This window comes from Microcebus murinus, chromosome 6 (assembly GCF_040939455.1).
Source record: "Microcebus murinus isolate Inina chromosome 6, M.murinus_Inina_mat1.0, whole genome shotgun sequence".
In the NCBI taxonomy this organism is placed as follows: domain Eukaryota; kingdom Metazoa; phylum Chordata; class Mammalia; order Primates; family Cheirogaleidae; genus Microcebus; species Microcebus murinus.
Window position 1 is genome coordinate 40,842,952 of NC_134109.1, and position 20,016 is coordinate 40,862,967.

General features: G+C 38.6%; 2 protein-coding genes across 4 annotated transcripts in view; one reads left to right on the forward strand and one right to left on the reverse strand.

Moving 5' to 3' along the window:
- KIAA0586 (KIAA0586 ortholog) overlaps nt 1–19,988 on the reverse strand; it is a 131,906-nt gene extending 111,918 nt beyond the window's left edge. Inside the window, exons 1-5 of one of the 2 annotated variants that reach the window (XM_012785633.3) lie at nt 19,762–19,988; nt 19,516–19,559; nt 15,126–15,207; nt 11,590–11,732; nt 10,624–10,797 (exon numbers count right to left, since the gene is read on the reverse strand). In XM_012785633.3, the coding sequence (XP_012641087.1) occupies nt 10,744–10,797; nt 11,590–11,732; nt 15,126–15,207; nt 19,516–19,559; nt 19,762–19,897 (459 nt within the window). In that variant the 5' untranslated portion in view covers nt 19,898–19,988 and the 3' untranslated portion in view covers nt 10,624–10,743. Of the gene's footprint in view, nt 1–10,623; nt 10,798–11,589; nt 11,733–15,125; nt 15,208–19,515; nt 19,560–19,761 lie in introns of those variants that run through there. The other variant, XM_076004001.1, reaches the window with a different exon arrangement.
- On the forward strand, nt 37–14,892 carry TIMM9 (translocase of inner mitochondrial membrane 9). Of its 2 annotated transcripts, XM_012785635.3 has the most exons (5): nt 37–134; nt 2,899–2,982; nt 8,022–8,086; nt 8,430–8,525; nt 10,158–14,892. In XM_012785635.3, exons 3-5 carry the CDS (start codon nt 8,048–8,050, stop codon nt 10,290–10,292), a joined length of 270 nt encoding a protein of 89 aa, XP_012641089.1. In that variant the 5' UTR covers nt 37–134; nt 2,899–2,982; nt 8,022–8,047; the 3' UTR covers nt 10,293–14,892. The 2 variants fall into 2 exon arrangements, with proteins under 2 accessions (XP_012641089.1, XP_075860122.1); XM_076004007.1 differs by lacking the exons at nt 37–134; nt 2,899–2,982 and adding an exon at nt 4,612–4,630.
- Nucleotides 19,989–20,016: the final 28 nt, after the last annotated feature.

The following is a 20,016-nucleotide window of genomic DNA, read 5'->3' on the forward strand; positions in this document are numbered from 1 at the left end:
ATCACCGCTCCCACGTGTTCTTTCCTATGCAGCGACCGCAGCGCCTGCCCTGATCCTGACCCTCTGTCCCCAGACTCAACCCAGCGCAGCCCCCCAGCCTCGTACAGATGTCGGAAGCGGGAGCCTGTGCTTGAGTATGGTCTCTTTTCTCTGCCTTCAGAATCCCGGTTCCCGGGTGGGGGGCAGCAGGCTATGGTCCGGAAAGGTGGAGGGGTCTCCGGAGGAGGCCGCCGCGTGTACGTGTGGTTGTCTGGGGCTGCGGAGCCGGGCATCGCGTCCTCCGGGCGGGTTCTTACCTAGCCAGGGGCCGTGTCAGCGGGGTGAGGGCAGAAACTTGAGGCCCTGAGCCAGCCCCAACCCAAATTTGGGAAGTCAGAGTCTTGTTTTGGGACAGTGAGAGAATTAGACTGTAGGGTAACCACACCGTGACCTTGAGCCGACAGGTAGAAGAGCCTCCTTTAACTGAAATATCCTCCCTAGACGGAATACCAGAGGTAATAACACTCCCCTGATGTGCTAATTTTCGAGATCGCCCCTAGAGTTTTCGCTTTATGCCTTACTAGAGGCTTTAAAATAGATTAGTCAGAGCAAAAAAATGTCCGACGTAAAAGCTAAATAACGGATTTTATTTTTTTATATCTCAGCTATCTACTTTCATGAAGCCTAGACTTAAAAGGACCCATCAGGGAGAACCTTTTTTTTTTTTTTTTTTTTTGAGACAGAGTCTCACTTTGTTGCCCAGGCTAGAGTGAGTGCCGTGGCATCAGCCTGGCTCACAGCAACCTCAATCTCCTGGGCTCAGCGATCCTACTGCCTCAGCCTCCCGAGTAGCTGGGACTACAGGCACGCGCCACCATGCCCGGCTAATTTTTTGTATATATATTTTTAGTTGGTCAACTAATTTCTTTCTATTTTTGGTAGAGACGGGGTCTCGCTCAGGCTGGTTTTGAACTCCTGACCTTGAGCGATCCGCCCGCCTTGGCCTCCCAAAGTGCTAGGATTATAGGCGTGAGCCACCGCGCCCGGCAGGGAGAAACTTTTAAATATTTTTTTTTGTATCTTGATGAGTTTCTGTAATTAATGATCATTTTTTATATCAGTTACGTTTTCTCCTTCGTTATTGAGTTCATAGGCTGTACCTGTTAGTTCACAATTTGTTGTATAGTATGTTTATTAAAAGATAGAATGACAGTGTCAGAGCGGCAAGAGACCTTGGAGATTATTTAACTCACTTATTTTCTAGGTGAAACTTAGCTGTGAAAGAAACAGTGATTTCTCTCCTCTAGTCTCTAAGGTCTGAGCGTAGGCACTCGTTAAAATAACTTGAATAAATAATTTGGATCTTAAAAGTCCTTTAATATCACAGCTGATATTAAAACCCAAGATTTAGGCCCAGCTATTTGGGAGACTGAGGCAGCAGGATCGCTCTAGCTTAGTAGTTTGAGGTTGCAGTGAGCTATGATGGCACCACTGCACTCTAGCCCGGACAACTGAGCAAGACCCTCTGTCAAAAAACAAAAACAAAACCCAGGTAGTCTTGTCCCATTTAGTCTAGTATTCCTAGGCTCATACTTTTTGCCTTGAAGCTAGCCTTTCAAACTGAAAGCAGTATGCAGTAGTCTTTCCAAAGTGTGTTTTGCTCTGGTTAATAATAAGATGAGTACGGCTGTCAATTAATCAGATATAACTTCCTAAACCTGCTGCAAATAATCTAAACTAAAAGGTCATCTGGTAGAGTCCTGTTCAGTTATATCAAACAAGTTAGTTCAGATCAATTTAGACATTTGACCTAATGAATAAAAGATACTGATAGCCCTAGAACAAAAAACATGGCTTATGAGATTTTTTGTTTCTTTTATTTCTATTCTGTTAGCATTTTTTACTGAATTTGATTTCTCTTTCTTACTCTCTTTCTCTACATATATGTATATAAATATACATTTTTTTCCTGAACCATTTGCAAATAAGTTTCAGCTATCATGGCCTTTAAACCCTAATTTGTACAGCGTAGATCTCCTTGAGGTCATTATATTACATAGCCTCAATAAGATTATCATACTTAATATATTCAAATTTCCCCAGTTATCCCAAAAATGCCTTTATTTTAATCTAAAAAATGTTTCTTTTTTGATTCAGGATCCAATCAAGGTCTACACATTGTGTTTAGTTGTCATGACTCTTTAGCTTCTTAATCAAGATCAGTCCCAAAACCCCTTTTCTTTATGACTGACATTTTTTAAAAGACCAGCCCAGTCATCCTATAAGTTATCCCATATTGTAGAATTTCCTAATTATCCCCTCATGATCAGAGTCAGATAAACATTTTGGCAGGAATACCACATAGGTAATGCTGTGTACCTTAATGCATCACACCATGAGACACCTAATGTTGAGACCCATGTTTTATGATGCTAGGTTTAATCACTTAGCTTATAACATGTGTTTGGCTATTTGGAAAATGTTTTTAGGTCTTGGGGTATGAAGGGGAAAATACTGGATTTTAAAGTCCAAATCCCTTAGTATAGTAGGCCCAGCTGCCCAGTAACTTTCTTGATATTTCTCAATCAGCCCTCCTAGGATTATTAGGACAACCATAAGAGAAGTGTAATGTAATTACATGGAGCTATACATTGGAAAAATAAGGATTTGTATCTTATATACTTATGTATATACTATACATGGAAAAATAAGGATAGCATGACAATATGTATTTTTTTAAATATTAGTATACATGCTAAAGAATTTAACTTCAGAATAGATAGAGCAAACTAATTTCACTTAATAAAAGGAAGAGGCTTTAAAAAAAACGATTTAAGCAACAGAAGTTTGGATTTTATCAAAGACTGTTAGAACTTGAATGTGTCTCAGTAGTCATATTATAATACCCTCATTTTTCAGGTAAGAAACAACCTCACTGGAGACATTGAAGCAAAAGTTGGACAACTTTTCCAGAACAGAAAGGAAACTCATGCATCAGAAAAGGTTTGAGCTTGATGTCCGATAAGATCTTCCTTTACACTTAACTTCCCTGGTTCTATGTTATATTTTGTTTGGCACAAAAATAACAGCATTGCTGTAATGATTCCCAAGATCTAAGCCAGGGACTCTAGAACTCTCCAATTCCTTCTTTCCCTCTCCAGGTTTCAGAGATATAACCAGAAGGTAACCTCTGATTGGATCTTTGCCTCTATAGTAACAACATTTGTTGTAATATCTAGAAAGTAGGATCAAATAAAAGAACAACCACAATCCTACCTATTCTTACCATCAGGTGGTTTGTGTGGCTGTTGGACTTTGTCAGTCATCATAACTTATGATTAAATCACTACAAAATGAATGGTGGAAGGTTTAAAAGACCTCAAACTAGCAAATAAATCTGAAAATCATTCAGTAAGTTGTCTGAAGTATTCACTCAGTTGTCTCCAGTATTTTCTAAGAACAATTGCCTACAATTCTGTGTACCATAATCTTGATATTGGTGCCTATAGAAAATAGCTTTGGAGATTTAAGCAGACTTGAGAAAACTGCTGACTGTTAGCTCTTGAGATTAATTGTAGATCTGGAAAATATTTAAAAATATATCTAATCAAATTATTCTAGAGAAAAATCATGTTAACATAGTAGTTTTTGAATGATAGAACTATTTATCTTTTATTCCCCAAAACTTAATAGATTATATTTTATAGTGTGATAACCTTTATTTCATTTCAGGAAGAAACATACTGTTTAAGAGTGTGTGTGTATTTATATAATTTTTTTTTTTTTTTTTTTTTTTTTTTTTTTTAAGAAACAAGGCCTCAAGGTCTCACTCTGTTGCCCAGGGTGGGGTGCAGCGGTACAATTACAGCTCACTGCAGCCTTGAACTCCTGGGTTCAAGCGATTAAGGAATGTATGTTGAAAGACAATATCAAAAAAATAATTTTAAATAAAGAATAGTCACACCAACACTACTTGGGGGGCTCCTCTTCCCAATAATAGCCATCATTTGTCACCATGAATTGTATAATGGGAAAGTTGGGGTAAAGGCAGCACACTATACTAGTCTCTGAAATTTACACTCTGGGAGGCAGGAGGATTACTTGAGGTCAGGAGTTCCAGACCAGCCTGAGCAAGTTCCAGACCTACAAAACTTAGAAAAATTGGCCGGGCATGCTGGCACGCACCCGTAGCACCAGCTACTTGGGAGGCTGAGGCAGGAGGATTGCTTGAGCCCAGGAGTTTGAGGTTGCTATGAGCTGGGCTAACGCCACAGCACTCTAGCCAGGGTGACAGAGCAAGACTGTCTTAAAAAAAAAAAGAAACTTACAGACCATTTAAAGATTTCATACTTTCTGCCTTTCTGACCTCTGGTTGAAAAAAATCAATAAATATGAATTTTAACCCAAAGAAATACAAGGATGGGAATAAAAAAGAGAATGAGATTTTGGCATTACTATTAGCAATCATGTAAATTTTTAAGGTGTTATAAGTAAGGAAATCAGATATTTTCTTTTTGGTGTTACTTGTAGAAAGTCCAGTTTGCTGCATGTCTTTCTGAAGTACAGTGGTGTACTGTACTAGTTCAACAATACAAAAGGCCCAAGGTCTAGTGGGTGACGACCTCTTGTACATTCTGCTGGAAGCCTGTTGGTAAACCAAGTCCTTTATGCATCTTATATTACCCCTGTATTTTTTAAGTTCCCACAAAACAATGCTTTCATTTAATACTTCCAAAAAAGTTGTCTTCCTAGTTCTTGGATCTTTTCAGATTCTTTTCTTAGTGAGAATCCAAAAGAACCCTAATTTGGAACTTGCATCTTATTCTTTGGCAAGGACTATGAAGTTGTACAATATCATTTTTTTTCTTTTATTTATTTATATTTTTAGAAACAAGATCTTGCTCTGTCAACCAGGCTGGAGTGCAGTAGCCCAGTCGTAGCTCATTCTAGCTGCAAACCCCTGGGCTCAAGTGAGCCTCCTGAGTAGCTTTAAGATTATCATAGATTCACATGCAGTTATAAAAAATAATACAAAGATCCCTTATGCCCTTTACCCAGTTTTGTAAGATGTTACCATCTTACAAAAGAGTACAATATCACAACAAGGATATTGATACAGTCAAGATACAGAATATTTCTATTACAGAGGTCTCTCCTTGCCTTTGTAACAATACCCTTTGTAACTTCCCTCCTGTCCCCACCCCTTCCTTAATCCTTAGTAACCACTGATATGGTCTCCATTTTTGTAATTCTATCATTGTAGGCTGGGTGCAGGTGCCTCACACCTGTAATCCTAGTACTCTGGGAGGCCAAGGTAGGAGGGTGGTTTGAGCTCAGGAGTTCAAGACCAGCTTGAGCAAGAGCAAGACCTGTCTCTACTAAAAATGTAAAAAATTAGCCAGATGAGGTGGCGCATGCCTTTAGTTCCAGCTTTTCGGGAAGCTGAAGCAGGAGAATCACTTGTGCCTAGGCATTTGAGGTTCCTGTGAGCTAGGGTGACGCCATGGCACTCTAGCCCAGGTGACAGAGCGAGACTCTGTCTCAAAGGGGGTGGGGGGTGCTGTCATTGTATTTATACAATGATAATACAATGATTGTATTTATACAATCATACAATATATAAAAGAACATATATATATGTTCTTATAAACATTCACATACAAGTTTTTGTGTGAACATAAATTTCCATTTCTCTAAGATAAAAATGCCCAGACATGCAGTTGCTGGGTCGTATGATAGTTGCATATGACTGCACCCAGCTAATTTTTAAAACTTTTTTTGTAGAAATGTGGTCTCACTCTGTTGCCCAGGTGGGTCACAAGCTCCTGGGCCTCAAGTGATCCTTTTGCCTCTCAAAGCACTGGGATGCACCACCACTCTGGGCCTCATTGTGGTTTTAATTTGTGTTTCTCTAACTGCTAATGATGTTGAACATCTTTTCATGTGCTTACTAGCCATCTGTATGTCTTCTTTGATGAAATATCTTCTCATAGCTTTTGCCCATTTACTAATTGTTTTCATTGTTGAATTTTAAGAGTTCTTGATATCTTCTACTTACTAGTTCTTTGTTAGATATTCAGTTTGCAAATATTTTCTCCCAGTCTATATAGCTCATCTTTTCATTCTGTTAATATCTTTCACAAAGCATTTTTTTTAGCAGCAATGAATCCTTGTCAGACATTTTTTAAAGTCCCTGATTCATTTTGAGTAAATTTTTGTGTAAGGTGAGAGACTTAATTCATGGTTAAAGTTTGTGACTATGGATGTACCATTTGTTGAAAATGCTATCCTTCCTTTATTTAATTGCTTTTACAGCTTTACCAAAAATCAGTTGGGCTTATTTGTGTGAATCTATTTCTGGGTTCTCTATTATATTGATCTATTTGTCCCTCCACCAGTACTACACAGCACTGATTACTGTAGCTGTGTAAGTCTTGAAATCAGGTAGACTTTTATGTATTTGATTTCTTTTGTCATCATTCTGTAGTTTTCAACATAGAAGCCCTATATACATGTTTTGTTAGATTTTTTAGATTTACCCCTAAATCCTTTTTTTTTTGTAATTGTAAATAGTATTTTATTTTTCATTTCAGTGTGCATGTGTTCATTGCTAATATATAGAAATATAATTGATTTTTGTATGTTTATTGTGGATCCTGCATTCTTGCTAAACTGAATTTTTTTTTTTTTTTTTTGAGACAGGGTCTCACTCTGTTGCCCAGGTTTAGAGTGCCATGGCACTCTAACAACCTCAAACTCCTGGGCTCAAGCAGTCCTGCTTGCCTCAGCCTCCTGAGTACCTGGGACTACAGGCATGCGCCACCATGCCCAGCTAATTTTTTATATATATATTCTTATTTGTCCAGCTAATTTCTTTCTATTTTTTTAGTAGAAATGAAGTCTCACTCTTGCTCAGGCTGGTCTTAAACTCCTGAGCTCAAACAATCTGCCTGCCTCAGCCTCCCAGAGTGCTAGGATTATAGGCGTGAGCCACCACGCCCGGCCTCAATTGTTAATTGTAAGTTTTTTTGTAGATGTATTAGGATTTTCTATGTTCACAATCATGTCATCTGCAAATAGAGATAGTTTTATTTTCTTCCTTTACACTCTTTATGTCTTTTATTTCCTTTTCTTGCTTTACTGCACTGGATAGAACTTTCAGCAGTATGTTGAATGAGAGTGGTGAGAGTGGACATCTTTCCTCACAATCTTATAGGAAAATATTATCTACTTCACCATTAAATATGTTGGCTATGGAATTTTTTGTAGATGTCTATCAAGTTGAAAAGGTCCCCTTTTTTTCCCTATTTTTCTGAGAATTGTCCAACTTTTGGTTGAATGTCTCCAGAGAGGCTGTTTCTTACTTGAAAAATGAGGGTATTATAAAATGACTACTGAGGCCCGTTCAAGTTCTTTGATAAAATCCAAATTTCTGTTGCTTAAATCATTTTTTTTTCTTTAAAAAAAAGCGTCTTCCTTATTATTAAGTGAAATTAGTTTGCTCTATCCTGAAGTTACAATTCTTTAGTATGTATACTAATATTTTAAAACTCTTTTATCGGCCGGGCGCAGTGGCTCACACCTGTAATCTTAGCACTCTGGGAGGCCGAGGCAGGCAGATTGAGCTCAGGAGTTCGAAACCAGCCTGAGCAAGAGTGAGAACCCGTCTCTACTATAAATAGAAAGAAATTAATTGGCCAATTAATATATGTAGAAAAAATTAGCCGTGCATGGTGGCGCATGCCTGTAGTCCCAGCTACTTGGGAGGCTGAGGCAGGAGGATTGCTTGAGCCCAGGAGTTTGAGGTTGCTGTGAGCTAGGCTGATGCCATGGCACTCACTCTAGCCTGGGCAACAAAGTGAGACTCTGTCTCAAAAAAAAAAAAAACCTCTTAATGATCTGGGAAACAGGGGGGGTGGCATATTATATACACAGAAAAATTTACAAAATATGAACAATGATTACCTAACTCTTCAGTTAACCTAAAAACATTTATTTATAGATTAACAATCTTTTTTCTTTTTTTTTAATTTTTAAATCAGGTGACTAATAAAGGTACCAAAAGAATATGGCTGCACAAATACCAGAATCTGATCAGATAAAACAGGTAAGGTATTCTAATTAAGGGAAAGGGAGTTTGCAAAAAAAGATAAAGGCACCACTGTATGCAACTATGTCAGTCAAAATAATTGTTTCTGTTTCATTTCCAAAAGTGGATCGTAAACACTATGGAGCAGGTGTATTTTTCATTTGACTGATAAGGAAAAATATTCAACTAGAAAATAAGACTATGTTATAGATCGTATTATACCAATTTAAGCTAGCAAAACAACCTATGATTTCAGGTATTACAGGGTATTTTGTTTAAATACAAAATATTGGTAATTTAAGTTTCAAAGCATCTTTGTTTTAAAAACCAAATATTAAAGAACTTTCTGATTTGTTTGTAGTTTAAGGAATTTCTTGGGACCTACAATAAACTTACAGAGACCTGCTTTTTGGACTGTGTTAAAGACTTCACAACAAGAGAAGTAAAACCTGAAGAGGTATGAAAAGATGTTGCTCACTAAAAATTCTCCAAGCTTGTCATGAATAACATAAATAGGATCACACTAAACATTTCACTTTTTCCTACTTACTATAAGAATTTGGGCTACCTTTTATGTTCCATTGCTTTGAGGCACTGAAACAGCCAAGGACCCCATGGCATTGAGGGATTTTTATTGTTGTTTTTTGGTATGATTTTTCGAGACAAGGTCTTGCTCCATTTCCCAGGCTAGGGTGCAGTGGCATCATCATAGCTCACTGCAACCTCCAACTCCTGGCTCAAGCAATCCTCCTGTCCTAGCCTCCTGAGTAGCTGGGACTAACAGGCACATGCCACCATGGCTGGCTAATATTTCTATTTCTTGCAGACATGAGGTCTCTCAGTGTTGCTCAGGCTGGTCTCAAACTCCTGGCCTTCAGTGATTCTCCTTCCTTGGCCATCCAAAGTGCTTACAGGTGTAGGCCACCACACCTGGCCTCACTAAGTTTAACAATGCCAAATTTAATATGACAGTCATATTGTACCAAGGCAGACCATTTTAGAGATGCCTGGGGCTGCTGAGTTATTGTTCCACAGCAAAGATTCTTACTAATAACCTTTCAGTCAAAATGGCCTGGCTAGAGAAACTTGACACAGCCTTTCTTCCTGGCCCTGAGAACTCTAGTTAACTAGAGTTTGAAAAAAGCAAAGCTTGAATTTGGTGGCTCGTATTACATAGGTGGACTCTGAAAACCCAACCCTATTAGAAGTATTAACTTTTTAATGTTCTTAATCCAAACACTTATATATTTGTTCAAAATGACATAAACATCCTTCAGTGGAAGATGTTGATAAATAAGCATGCCAAGAACCTAGTATATAACCATCAATCAATAAGTACTTGTTAAAAAATTGAGTTTAAAAGTTGTGAATTAAGTTAAGAACATTGAAAATGGGGTTTCTTATTAAAAAGAAGGTTTCTTATTAAAAAACTTGCTATTGAGGCCAGGCGCGATGGCTCACGCCTGTAATCCTAGCTCTCTGGGAGGCCGAGGCAGGCGGATTGCTCGAGGTCAGGAGTTCAAAACCAGCCTGAGCAAGAGCACGACCCCGTCTCTACTATAAATAGAAAGAAATTAATTGGCCAACTGATATATATATTAAAAAAAATTAGCCGGGCATGGTGGCACATGCCTATAGTCCCAGCTACTCGGGAGGCTGAGGCAGTAGGATCGCTTGAGCCCAGGAGTTTGAGGTTGCTGTGAGCTAGGCTGATGCCACAGCACTCACTCTAGCCTGGACAACAAAGCGAGACTCTGTCTCAAAAAAAAACTTGCTATTGGGTCTACATGTTAACAGTCTGAATAAGGGAATAGGTATGTGGGCTTACACTTAATATTGAAGCATATCTGCAAAAATCATTGTTCTTAGTTTCTACAAACTGGTAGGCATTCAATATATATTCTTGTCAATGCATTAAAGTATCAACAATTAAAAGCTATGGTCACTTGCTACCCATTAATAATAATATTTAATTCTCAGATAGATTCAAAGAAAAGAAAAGCACCCACTGGCTGTTCTTTTGGAATACATGCATTTTAAAAAATTGTTATTTTGTGTTGCCTCTTGGATCTTCCCTTTTTATTTCTAGACCACCTGTTCAGAACATTGCTTACAGAAATATTTAAAAATGACACAGAGAATATCCATGAGATTTCAGGAATATCATATTCAGCAGAATGAGGCTCTGGCAGCCAAAGCAGGACTCCTTGGCCAGCCACGATAGAGAAGTCCTGATGGATGGACTTTTGATGAAAGATTACCAAGAGCTGCTGTACTGGAAATGAGGAGTCACCTGACAGAACCCCCTGAAAGCAGCAGCCACCATGTTAAACCATCTGTCATGACTGTTTGGCAAATGGAAGCCACTGGAGAAACAAAATTGCTACTTACCAGGAATAATCAAAATAGAAGGTTTTATTCAATGAAAATAATAAGATGCAACATTTATTGAGGCCTTAAGATTCAGCAGCTTGGTCACTTGATTAGAAAAATAAACCATTGTTTCTTCAATTTTGACTGTTAATTTTAAAGCAAAATATGTGTCCAATCATGTATGAGATAGAAAAAAATTTTTATTACTAAAAGTAAAATAAATGGAAATATCACTGAGCAGTTGTTTATACTATATAGTACCATAGTATTCTGACTGGACTGTGGACACGTTGAAATGTTTTTCAATCAGGATCGTCCTCCAAGTATTCCTTTTCATTCATGTCTGCCTCAAATTGCTGGTAAATACATAAAATAGTTACTTGCTAATCATTTCAATCCACAATCCTTTTTTTGCCTCCCTTGTGTCAGGGTGAGCATTACATATTCCTATCCTACTGACATTTGCATATATCTTCAGGAAACATCCTATGTGTGACTAGCTTGGGAATTTTTAAGAGTTAACTGTTATGCTCTGCTGGAGTCTGTTTGTGTTTTGTTCAAAGCCTAAGAAGTCCAATGAATGATTCTGAGTCTGGTTGACAATATACAGTTTATTCTTAGCCATGACATGGGATCAGTCTAATAAAAAGTGAACTAAAGTTAAAGTAATATCTTATGACTAATGAATCCTGAAGGAAATCCTAGTAATTGTAGTTGATGTATAAGTATACCAAGCAGTTCAGTAAAATGTAAGTGCACTAATACCTGTTAATCAAATGACTTATGAATGGATTTCGTTTGATACCAATCTAAACTTGTATTTAAGAGAACACTAATTAGCCTGTATGCTTATATTTACCAAAATGATTTCTGTGTTCTGTTTGTTAATAGAAAGCAGAAGTATTGTTCTACTTTAAAGTTGAAGTGTTGAAACATGTATAATACTCAACAAAATATACAGTTCATTATAGTCAAAGGAACATGAAAGAATAGGCTTGCTTCATCTTAAAGAGAAGCAACCAAAAATTCAGAGATTGCACTCAAAATTTTAGCCAATTTACACATGTACTTAGCAATTTCTATATAATCAAGCCCAATATGCTTGTTTATTATGTACATTTGTCAAAGATAATGAAATATGTGCTCACCTGGCAAATAAGGGGAATTTTTTGCAACAGCATCTCAAATACCTTGGGAGGGAGTGTGTGTTTGTAAACCTTCAGAAGTTCCTGTGGTTGCCCACACACTAAAAGGGCATTGCTGAGATGTTCAACGCCCATTCTGTGTTCTCCTGAAACAGATTGGTAAGTTTTGAGCAAAATTTTAAAGTTCTTCAAAATAGAGATTCTACAAATTACCAAGAAAGCAACAAGCTTTAAAAATTGAAGAGCATATCAAACTAAAGACTATATAGACAAGTCTTGTGAAGAGTAGAGTACAAATGGGGGAAATGTTGAGCTTCACCATGGTGAAGCTGCAATATGAATAATTATGGGGCAAATTACAGGAAGTGTATTCTTACTATTTAGAATTGCACTCTTGATAAGAAAAGGTCATGTCCCACAATTTGGGTATGTGAAGGAGAGGGTACTGAGGGTTTTCTTTAAAAAGGTGTGGACTGCTTTTATTAACACGAGATGGGTTATCTTTACATGTGTGATTGGTAAAATATTACAAATGAAACATCCATTCTAGCTAGATGAATCTTTAAAAATAGATTTCACTATCAAAATTGAAACAAGATCTAATATAACATGAATTATATATCCAGAGATAGAAAATAAGAAATGTATGAACTATGATTTCTAAGTAAAGTTTTAAAATGAGTTTTAGGATGATTGGCTGTGAAAAAACAAGGAATAAAAATTTGTGAAGAGTAGAAATTAATGATAGCATTTCTGTTTAAGTTAGGACATGGAATGACTTAGTCTTACTCCCTTGTTTTACTTTTAAGAAACCGAGGCAAAGATCAGTGAAATGATTTAAGGTTTGAAAACTGATTAATGCCAGAATTAGGAACAGAACCTAATTTTCTGACCACTGGGACTAGAGTACACTGCCTCTCTTCTGGTATTATATAATCATAGAAATTGATACTTTAAGTAGGGTAGGAAATGTATTTCACTACAATTAAATATATAGGGTTCTTACTAACTGAAACTAATTTTCCATTTATTGGTTGAAATACATGATCATATGAAAAGGACATGACAGGAAAAAATGTTTTCCAAAGATTTGTATTAAGCTTAAACTGAAAAACCTTAAGGGACATGACCTGACTTAGGTACACAAAGCAAGCTTTCTCAATATGATGTAGATTTTAAAACTTAGGTTTTGTGTCTGTCTAGATACTTAATTTTACATTTTCAACATGAGAAATTTTCATTGCTGAGTTTTTAGTAATGTATTTCTCACACATTTAATAAGAAGGTATTTCTCACATGAAATACTGTCCTAGTATTTTACTAAGGTTTATTTGAAATTAACAATATTATAGCTTCATGGAGCTGATATGATTTGGTGAATTAAGTCAACCAACCAATAAACACAGTCATACCAGCTCCTTAGAAATTTCAATCAAAATTATTGGGCCTATGGTCCCTTATACACATAGCCACAATTGAGATGGCTATAGAACTACATTCTACCTAATAGCAAAGAAATGAAAATTGGGGAGATGGCAAAGGACAATAGAGAATGTCAAGAAGATTGTAAAAACTGGGTGAAAAATTACCACATTATAATACTATACTGGTTCTCAATGTTGGATTTATAGTTTAGTAATCTAGGGAAATTTTTAAAAATACACCTGGAATCCACCCCATTCTGATTTAATTGGTTTGGGGTTTGATAGAGAGTAAAAGAATAAGCAGCCAAGATTGAAAACTGCATTAAATTTATATAACTCTTCTAAAAATAACAGGATGATAAGAAAAAGTATATAACCCTTAGAGAGCTAATATATCAATTTAAGGGTTCACAGAAAAAATGTTATCACCTGTGAGAGAGGAAAAAATTTAAAAACCCAAGTTTGCAATTTTTGTTCTAATCATTAAAATATTTGTAACCTATCAACCTCTAAATCCAAACTATTACACGATAGCTGTTAAACATAAAGTAAATGGGAATAAAATGTGATAAAATGTTATTTTTTCTTTTGACTTATAATTCGGAATTTTCTTCCCTACCTATATACTACCCAATTCAATAAAAGTTAAAGTTGAAAGGTTTTATCTATTTTAATTGACCCATATCTAGGGATGAATCCAGATTTTGTGAGACCTCTAGCTTACACAATTTTAGGGCCCCTGTTTAAGAAAAAGAATATAAATCTTGTGTGTGAATTGTGGGTCAAAAAAACAAAAGGATAAATTATAATTAATGTGCAATGATTTTGAATGGCTGCAACTTTTTTCATTTCTCAAAACCTTTATATGGTTTTAAGTCATTGAATAAAGTAAAATTCTTGGGCATTGCTGTTGCTGTGAGTTGTCTAGGATCATGACTTCCTCTTTTTTTTTTTTTTTTTTTTTGAGACAGAGACTTGCTTTGTTGCCCAGGCTAGAGGGAGTGCCATGGCATCAGCCTAGCTCACAGCAACCTCAAACTCCTGAGCTCAAGCAATCCTCCTGCCTCAGCCTCCCGAGTAGCTGGGACTACAGGCATTTGCCACCACGCCCGGCTAATTTTTTCTACATATATTAGTTGCCCAATTAATTTCTTTCTATTTATAGCAGAGACAGGTCTCGCTCTTGCTCAGGCTGGTTTCAAACTCCTGACTTTGAGCAATCCCCCCCCCCCAGCCTCCCAGAGTGCTATGCTAGGATTACAGGCGTAAGCCACCACGCCAGGCCATGACTTCCTCTTTGTTTTTATAAATCCTGGAGGATGCTACCCACTTACATACAGGTTGAAAAATTCTTTTGAAAAAAGGCAACAGAAAAGCAAAAACAGGTACAGGCATTGTGAGAGTTTGTAACACTTAATACAGTACTTGATGGGTATAATGCAGATTTATCAGCAGCATCAGTCATCCCTTAGATTAAGAAGTCTTAATACAAATTCTTTTCCAGGGTTTAACACCAGAATAAAAACATTATGATTGCCATACATAATATTTATACATAATATATATTATCTACTACCAATATTGACAGTATTGTGAAGTTTTGTCAAATCCGTCTGGAATTAGGTGGAAATAAATTATAATTCAAAATATAGTTTATGACCACTAAGTGTACGGTAGCCCCTATAGGCATCACCACATTAAACATAGTACAAGAATGGTCATTCATAATGATACCAACAAAAGTATTTTATAAAGAATATTCTAAGAAAATCGGAAAATTTTGTAAACCAGTCAAAATTTTAAAATTCTAATTCTTAACATTCAGTCATTTGTAAAATTCATTTACTTAGAATTTTCCATGACAATAAATGAGGTGTTCTCATGTTTGGTTTTGTTTTCCCATCTGCCCACTTTTGAAACTGCCAACATAAACTTGAACACTAACATAGTGGAGGAGGACAATGTGATGAAGTAAAAATGCTGGGACAGTTTCTCTTTAACTGGAACAAACTGGTTAACACATCTAGCTAGTTATTTGACATATATATACTAATCAATAAATATTTCTTGAACATCAATTTTAAAATAACTTACAAAAGAATGTTACGTTCCTACCTCTAGATAACCAAAGTTCTCCCATCTGTACCTCTTGCAAAAGAAGTTGTTGCCATTTTTCATTCTTTTCTGGATCACACAACTAAAAGATTCATAAAATATTTAACAGTGAGTAATGAATGTAAGGCATATGGTTACTGATCAAAATTATTTTTATTTAAAAATGACATCCTGAATGTAGTGTCTAAATCCAAAATATAGCAAATGTAGCTGTTCTTTATAAAGTTTAAACCAGTTTTCTAAAATGGAGTTACAGTTCCAGTTGATAAAAATACATGACATATTTAAGTTAGGTTGAGATGCCTATAGTAACTTTTATCCATATTTTACCCAGCTTACTAGGTACACAGTAGAAATCCTACTATAATTAATATAACTATAACAAAGGAAATTTTTTATATTGCAAAATTACTTTCTTGCCTGGGATATTAACAGTGCTTGTTGATTTCATTGCAATGATTTCTCTGGCCTACAAGGCTATTTGGGGTCATTTTGGTCTTTTGGTTTTGATACCTGTTCATGCAGCAGTAAATCTCTAGTAAGGGAGGCAAGCAGCTATGCTAAGGCTTCTGTACTTACACCCTAAAAAGGAAAGAAGCAAAGGACATGGTGGGGGGTTGGCAAAGCAGTTGGTGAGTGTTCAGAAGGATACTTTGGTTTGCTGTAGCCTGGTTCATGAAGGTGAGCGACTACGGCCATAAAATGGTGTCATCATTGGTATATGCCTAGGGCTGGTATTTCAAGGTAGAATGGGCAGCCCCTAACCTAAAATATCAACTCCACTGCCAGTCAGTTCAGCCTCAATCTTTTATATCCAGAGGGTTTTGTGTTTGTTTTCCCTAAGAATTCTCTTTTTAAAATGGGATAAGCCTAGAGAAAGGCCTTTTAAGCTTTTATCAGCAAACATGATCAGTAACAACCACAGTTTCCATTCAATAGATGTTAAGAGAGCACTAGCTAGGGCAGGAAACTAGAAAGAGCTGGAAGGAACAAGAGATCAAGACCTCTGTGCTGATCCCCAAGGAGCCCACATTCCAATGAAGGGAAGGGATCACACAAGGTACAACAAGATGTCCAGTGTCCTCTGGGGCTCAAAGTACAAACACATTACATCATGGTTGGAGAATCAGGGAAGGTTTCTCAGAAAAGATAACATCTAAGATGTGGAGAGGTTCAGTGAAAGTTTGATGAAGAAAGTACAAGCAACACAAAACTGCAGGGAACATACCAAGTGATCTTATGTAGCTGGATTATGATAGGGTGAATGCAGCAACAATAATAATTACCATTACTGAAGACCACCTTTAGAGTAGGAACTTTACATATATAATTTCCAGTCCTTAGAAAAATAAGGCAGTCAGTATAGAATAGGCACCCATGGAAGTCATGTTGCCAAGCTGAGGTTGGTCTTTAATCTGCAGAGTAACTCTACTACAAAGAGTTACATATTTGGAGCTGCAGTTTAGAAGGGATTTATTCTGACAGCATGATTAGAGGCAGGGCGACAAGGTTGGAAACTATTGCAATAGCCTGGGTAGAAGGTAATAGCATGGAAGCAATGGAAATAGAAAAGGAGTAGGATATATATGAGACAGATCACAAAAAAATTAAAATTGTATGTGGATTATGGTGAATGGGGTTGATATTTAAGCATGATGAGTCAGGGCCACAGCACGGAGACTAGTGATATCAGAAGCATCAAAGGAAAACAGGAGGAGAAGGAGCAAGGGATGAGATGGTGAATTTACTTCTGAACACACTAGAGGTGCCAACAGACTGTCCAGGTGACAGAGTCTGGCAGATGAAACTTGGGATACCAGTTCTAGAGTAGTACATCTGAGATCACTTTTGAGAAGGTTAGGATCTTCTAGGGAGAAGAGGGAAGAGTACAGAACCTGAGGCCTGTGTTTCACAAAGAATCACCTGAAGAAGCTATTAAAACTAGTTTCTTGGGCATCAATAAGACCTACTGAATCAGTCTGGGAGTAGGGCCCAGGAATCTGTATTTTAATAAGCTTTTCAGGTGATTCTTATGCATTCTGAGGTCTGAGAGTCACTGTGATCCTTTAATCAGCCAGCATGAACTATCTATTCCCAGTTATCACTGACACTACTATAGTTCAGGGTTTTTATTACCTCTCATATATTGCTGCAATAGTTTGTTCTCTCTTGCAATCCATCAAGCACACTCCTGTCTAATCAGTCAAAGTTTGTTTTTCTTTTCCTTCTTTTTAAAAATTTCTAGTTAGAAATCTTCAGTATTCCCCATTGAATTTCAATTCCTTAACCTGGCTTTAAAGCAAGACTTCCCTAATTCAACTCCTCCTTAGCTCTGCAGCATTACCTCCCACTATTCCTGACCATGACTCCCTTGCCAAATTGATTTACTGAATATGTCTGTCAGATCCCCCACTTTGCATTTTTATGCACATGCATCTCTCTCCATCCTGAATGTTGTCTCCCTGAAACCAGGCCCCAAATCAAGAACCCTTCCAGGCTCAGTTCAATGCTACCTCCTCTCCAAAGTCTAATGCAGAAAAATTGCATTTCCCAAAAACAGCCATAGAAATATTCCCAGTCCCATATGTGCTTTCAGAATCTTGCCTCCCCTATCAAGAGGCAGAGTCTATTTCCTCTTCCCTCGAAACTGAGCTTGAGCATGCCTCCATGATGCAAGAGGTGGCACCATCTGCTCCCCACATAGGCACATGGTCTGGCATGCTCTCTCTCTACATATATAATTCTGTGTGTGTGTGTGTGTGTGTGTGTGTGTGTGTGTGTGTGTGTGTGTGTGTGTGTGCTTGCTTGCCCCTTGGGACCCAGCTCACTATACAAAGAATCATCCCAGGCCACACAGAGAAGACATGTCTAGGTGGTCTGGCTAACAGTCCCAGCTAAGTAAACATCCAACATCAACTACAAAACATGAAGGAGCGAGCCTTCAGTTGACCCAGACCCCGCCCTGGAACCATCCTGGCTGAAGCTGAATGGAGCAAAAAGATACTATCGCCATCCAAGCCCTGCTCAAATTGCAGATTCAGAAGCAAAATAGATACTATTTTAAACCACTAAGCTTAAAACAACAATAGGTAAATATAACAGCCTCCAAGATAATCCTACCCTGAAAATGATCTGCCTTTTCTAAGTTCTTGTTACATCTGTTGACCTTATCCACTGCCTTGTTTCGTCGCGGGAGTGTGGAGGGGGTGGGGGGTGGGGGGGTGTTATTCTCACTCCTCTGTTGCTAACCTCTGCCAGGCCTTAGGACAATGCCTCACACATAAGAGGCTCACAAATAGGCTCTGAATGACAGAAAGAATGATAGCTGAGACTTAATTCCTTCTGAAATTTCATAGAAGAACCTAGGAACTCCATGTAGTACTTTTAGAACTGATTTGAGTTAGTTAAAACTGGGCCAATCACAAAGATGACTGCAGTTGTTATCTTTAAAAATAACTAAACCAGGTCAGGAGTTAGAAACCAGCCTGAGCAAGACCAAGACCCGTCTCTACTAAAAATGTAAAGAAATTAATTGGCCAACTAAAAACATATAGAAAAAATTAGCCGGGTATGGTGGCACATGCTTGTAGTCCCAGCTATTCAGAGGCTGAGGCTGGAGGATTGCTTGAGCCCAAGAGTTTGAGGTTGCTGTGAGCTCCCGGCAGCAAAGTGAGACTCTGTCTCAAAAATAAATAAATAAAAATAAATAAATAAATAAATAAATAAATAAATAAATAAATAAATAAATAAATAAAAATAACTAAGCCAGGTATGGTGGCTCATACCTACAATCCCAGCTGTGGGGATGCTGAGGAAGAAGGATTGCTTGAGCCCAGGAGTTCAAGATCATCCTGGGCAATACAGCGAGACCTCATCTTAAAAAAAATAATACAAAATAAATAAATAAATAAAAAATTATATATATATAATTCTGTTTTAGAGAACACGAAGATGTGTTGTTTCTGGCCTAGAAGAAAGGTCCTGTGAGACAAAAATCGGTGGTGTAGAGTCACAATGAAATTGACTCTAAGGTCTAAGTTATTGCTGTGTAACTAACTGTGTGATACGTGGCTGGCCTGGGTTTCCAAATATCCTGTGAGGCTCTGACAGGGCAAAGGTTCCCCTTCCTTCTTCCAATTAACATAAGTGCTTGTTCCCACAATGTTTACTTTATAGCTGCCTTTTTATAACCCCATCTGTTCCTCCTTCCTTCAGTAAGAAGAGAGTAAAGATTAAACCTGTGGCAGAACTTATGGGGCTGGGGGGCAGGCCTCTGCCCGGCGGCGGGCGGCCCGCGGACGCAGGAAGTACCTCGGGCTGGGCCACCCAGGGACCAGAGGCCGGCGGGCCAGATCTACAGAGCCACCTGGGCGTATCTAAAGCACTGCACCTGCGCGGCCCGCGCCTCAGCCCTTTGCTGCTCGGCTCTTCTTTCTGCAAACACGACACGGCACGTGCTGGCTGGGAGGCCCATCCTGAGGCCGGCGTAGGCCCCGCGGCCCGGCTCGCCCGGGCCCCTCAGCAGCGGCGGCGGCGGCGACGACACTCGCGTCCCAGCCTCGCCCCCGTGGGCCCGCCCGGCCGCCCGCCCCGCGCCCTCTGGGCCCGGCCGCGCCTCTGCCTCCGTCGCACTCACTGTCCCTCAGGCGGCGCTTGAACGCGGGGTCCCCGCGCCGCTTCTGGTCTAAGTAAACACAGTAGCCGAGGAAGGCGACAGCGCCACAGGCCGCCAGGGCAGCCAGGAGGCCGAGGAGGGTGCGGACGCAGGGCATCCGACCGCGGGCGTCCCTCGAGTCGAGCGTTGGGCGCGGGCTGGCGAGCGCGAGGCCCCGGCCGGCCGGCAGGGGGCGGCGGCGCGGCGCCCCATCCCGGCCTCCGGGCTTCCTGTCCG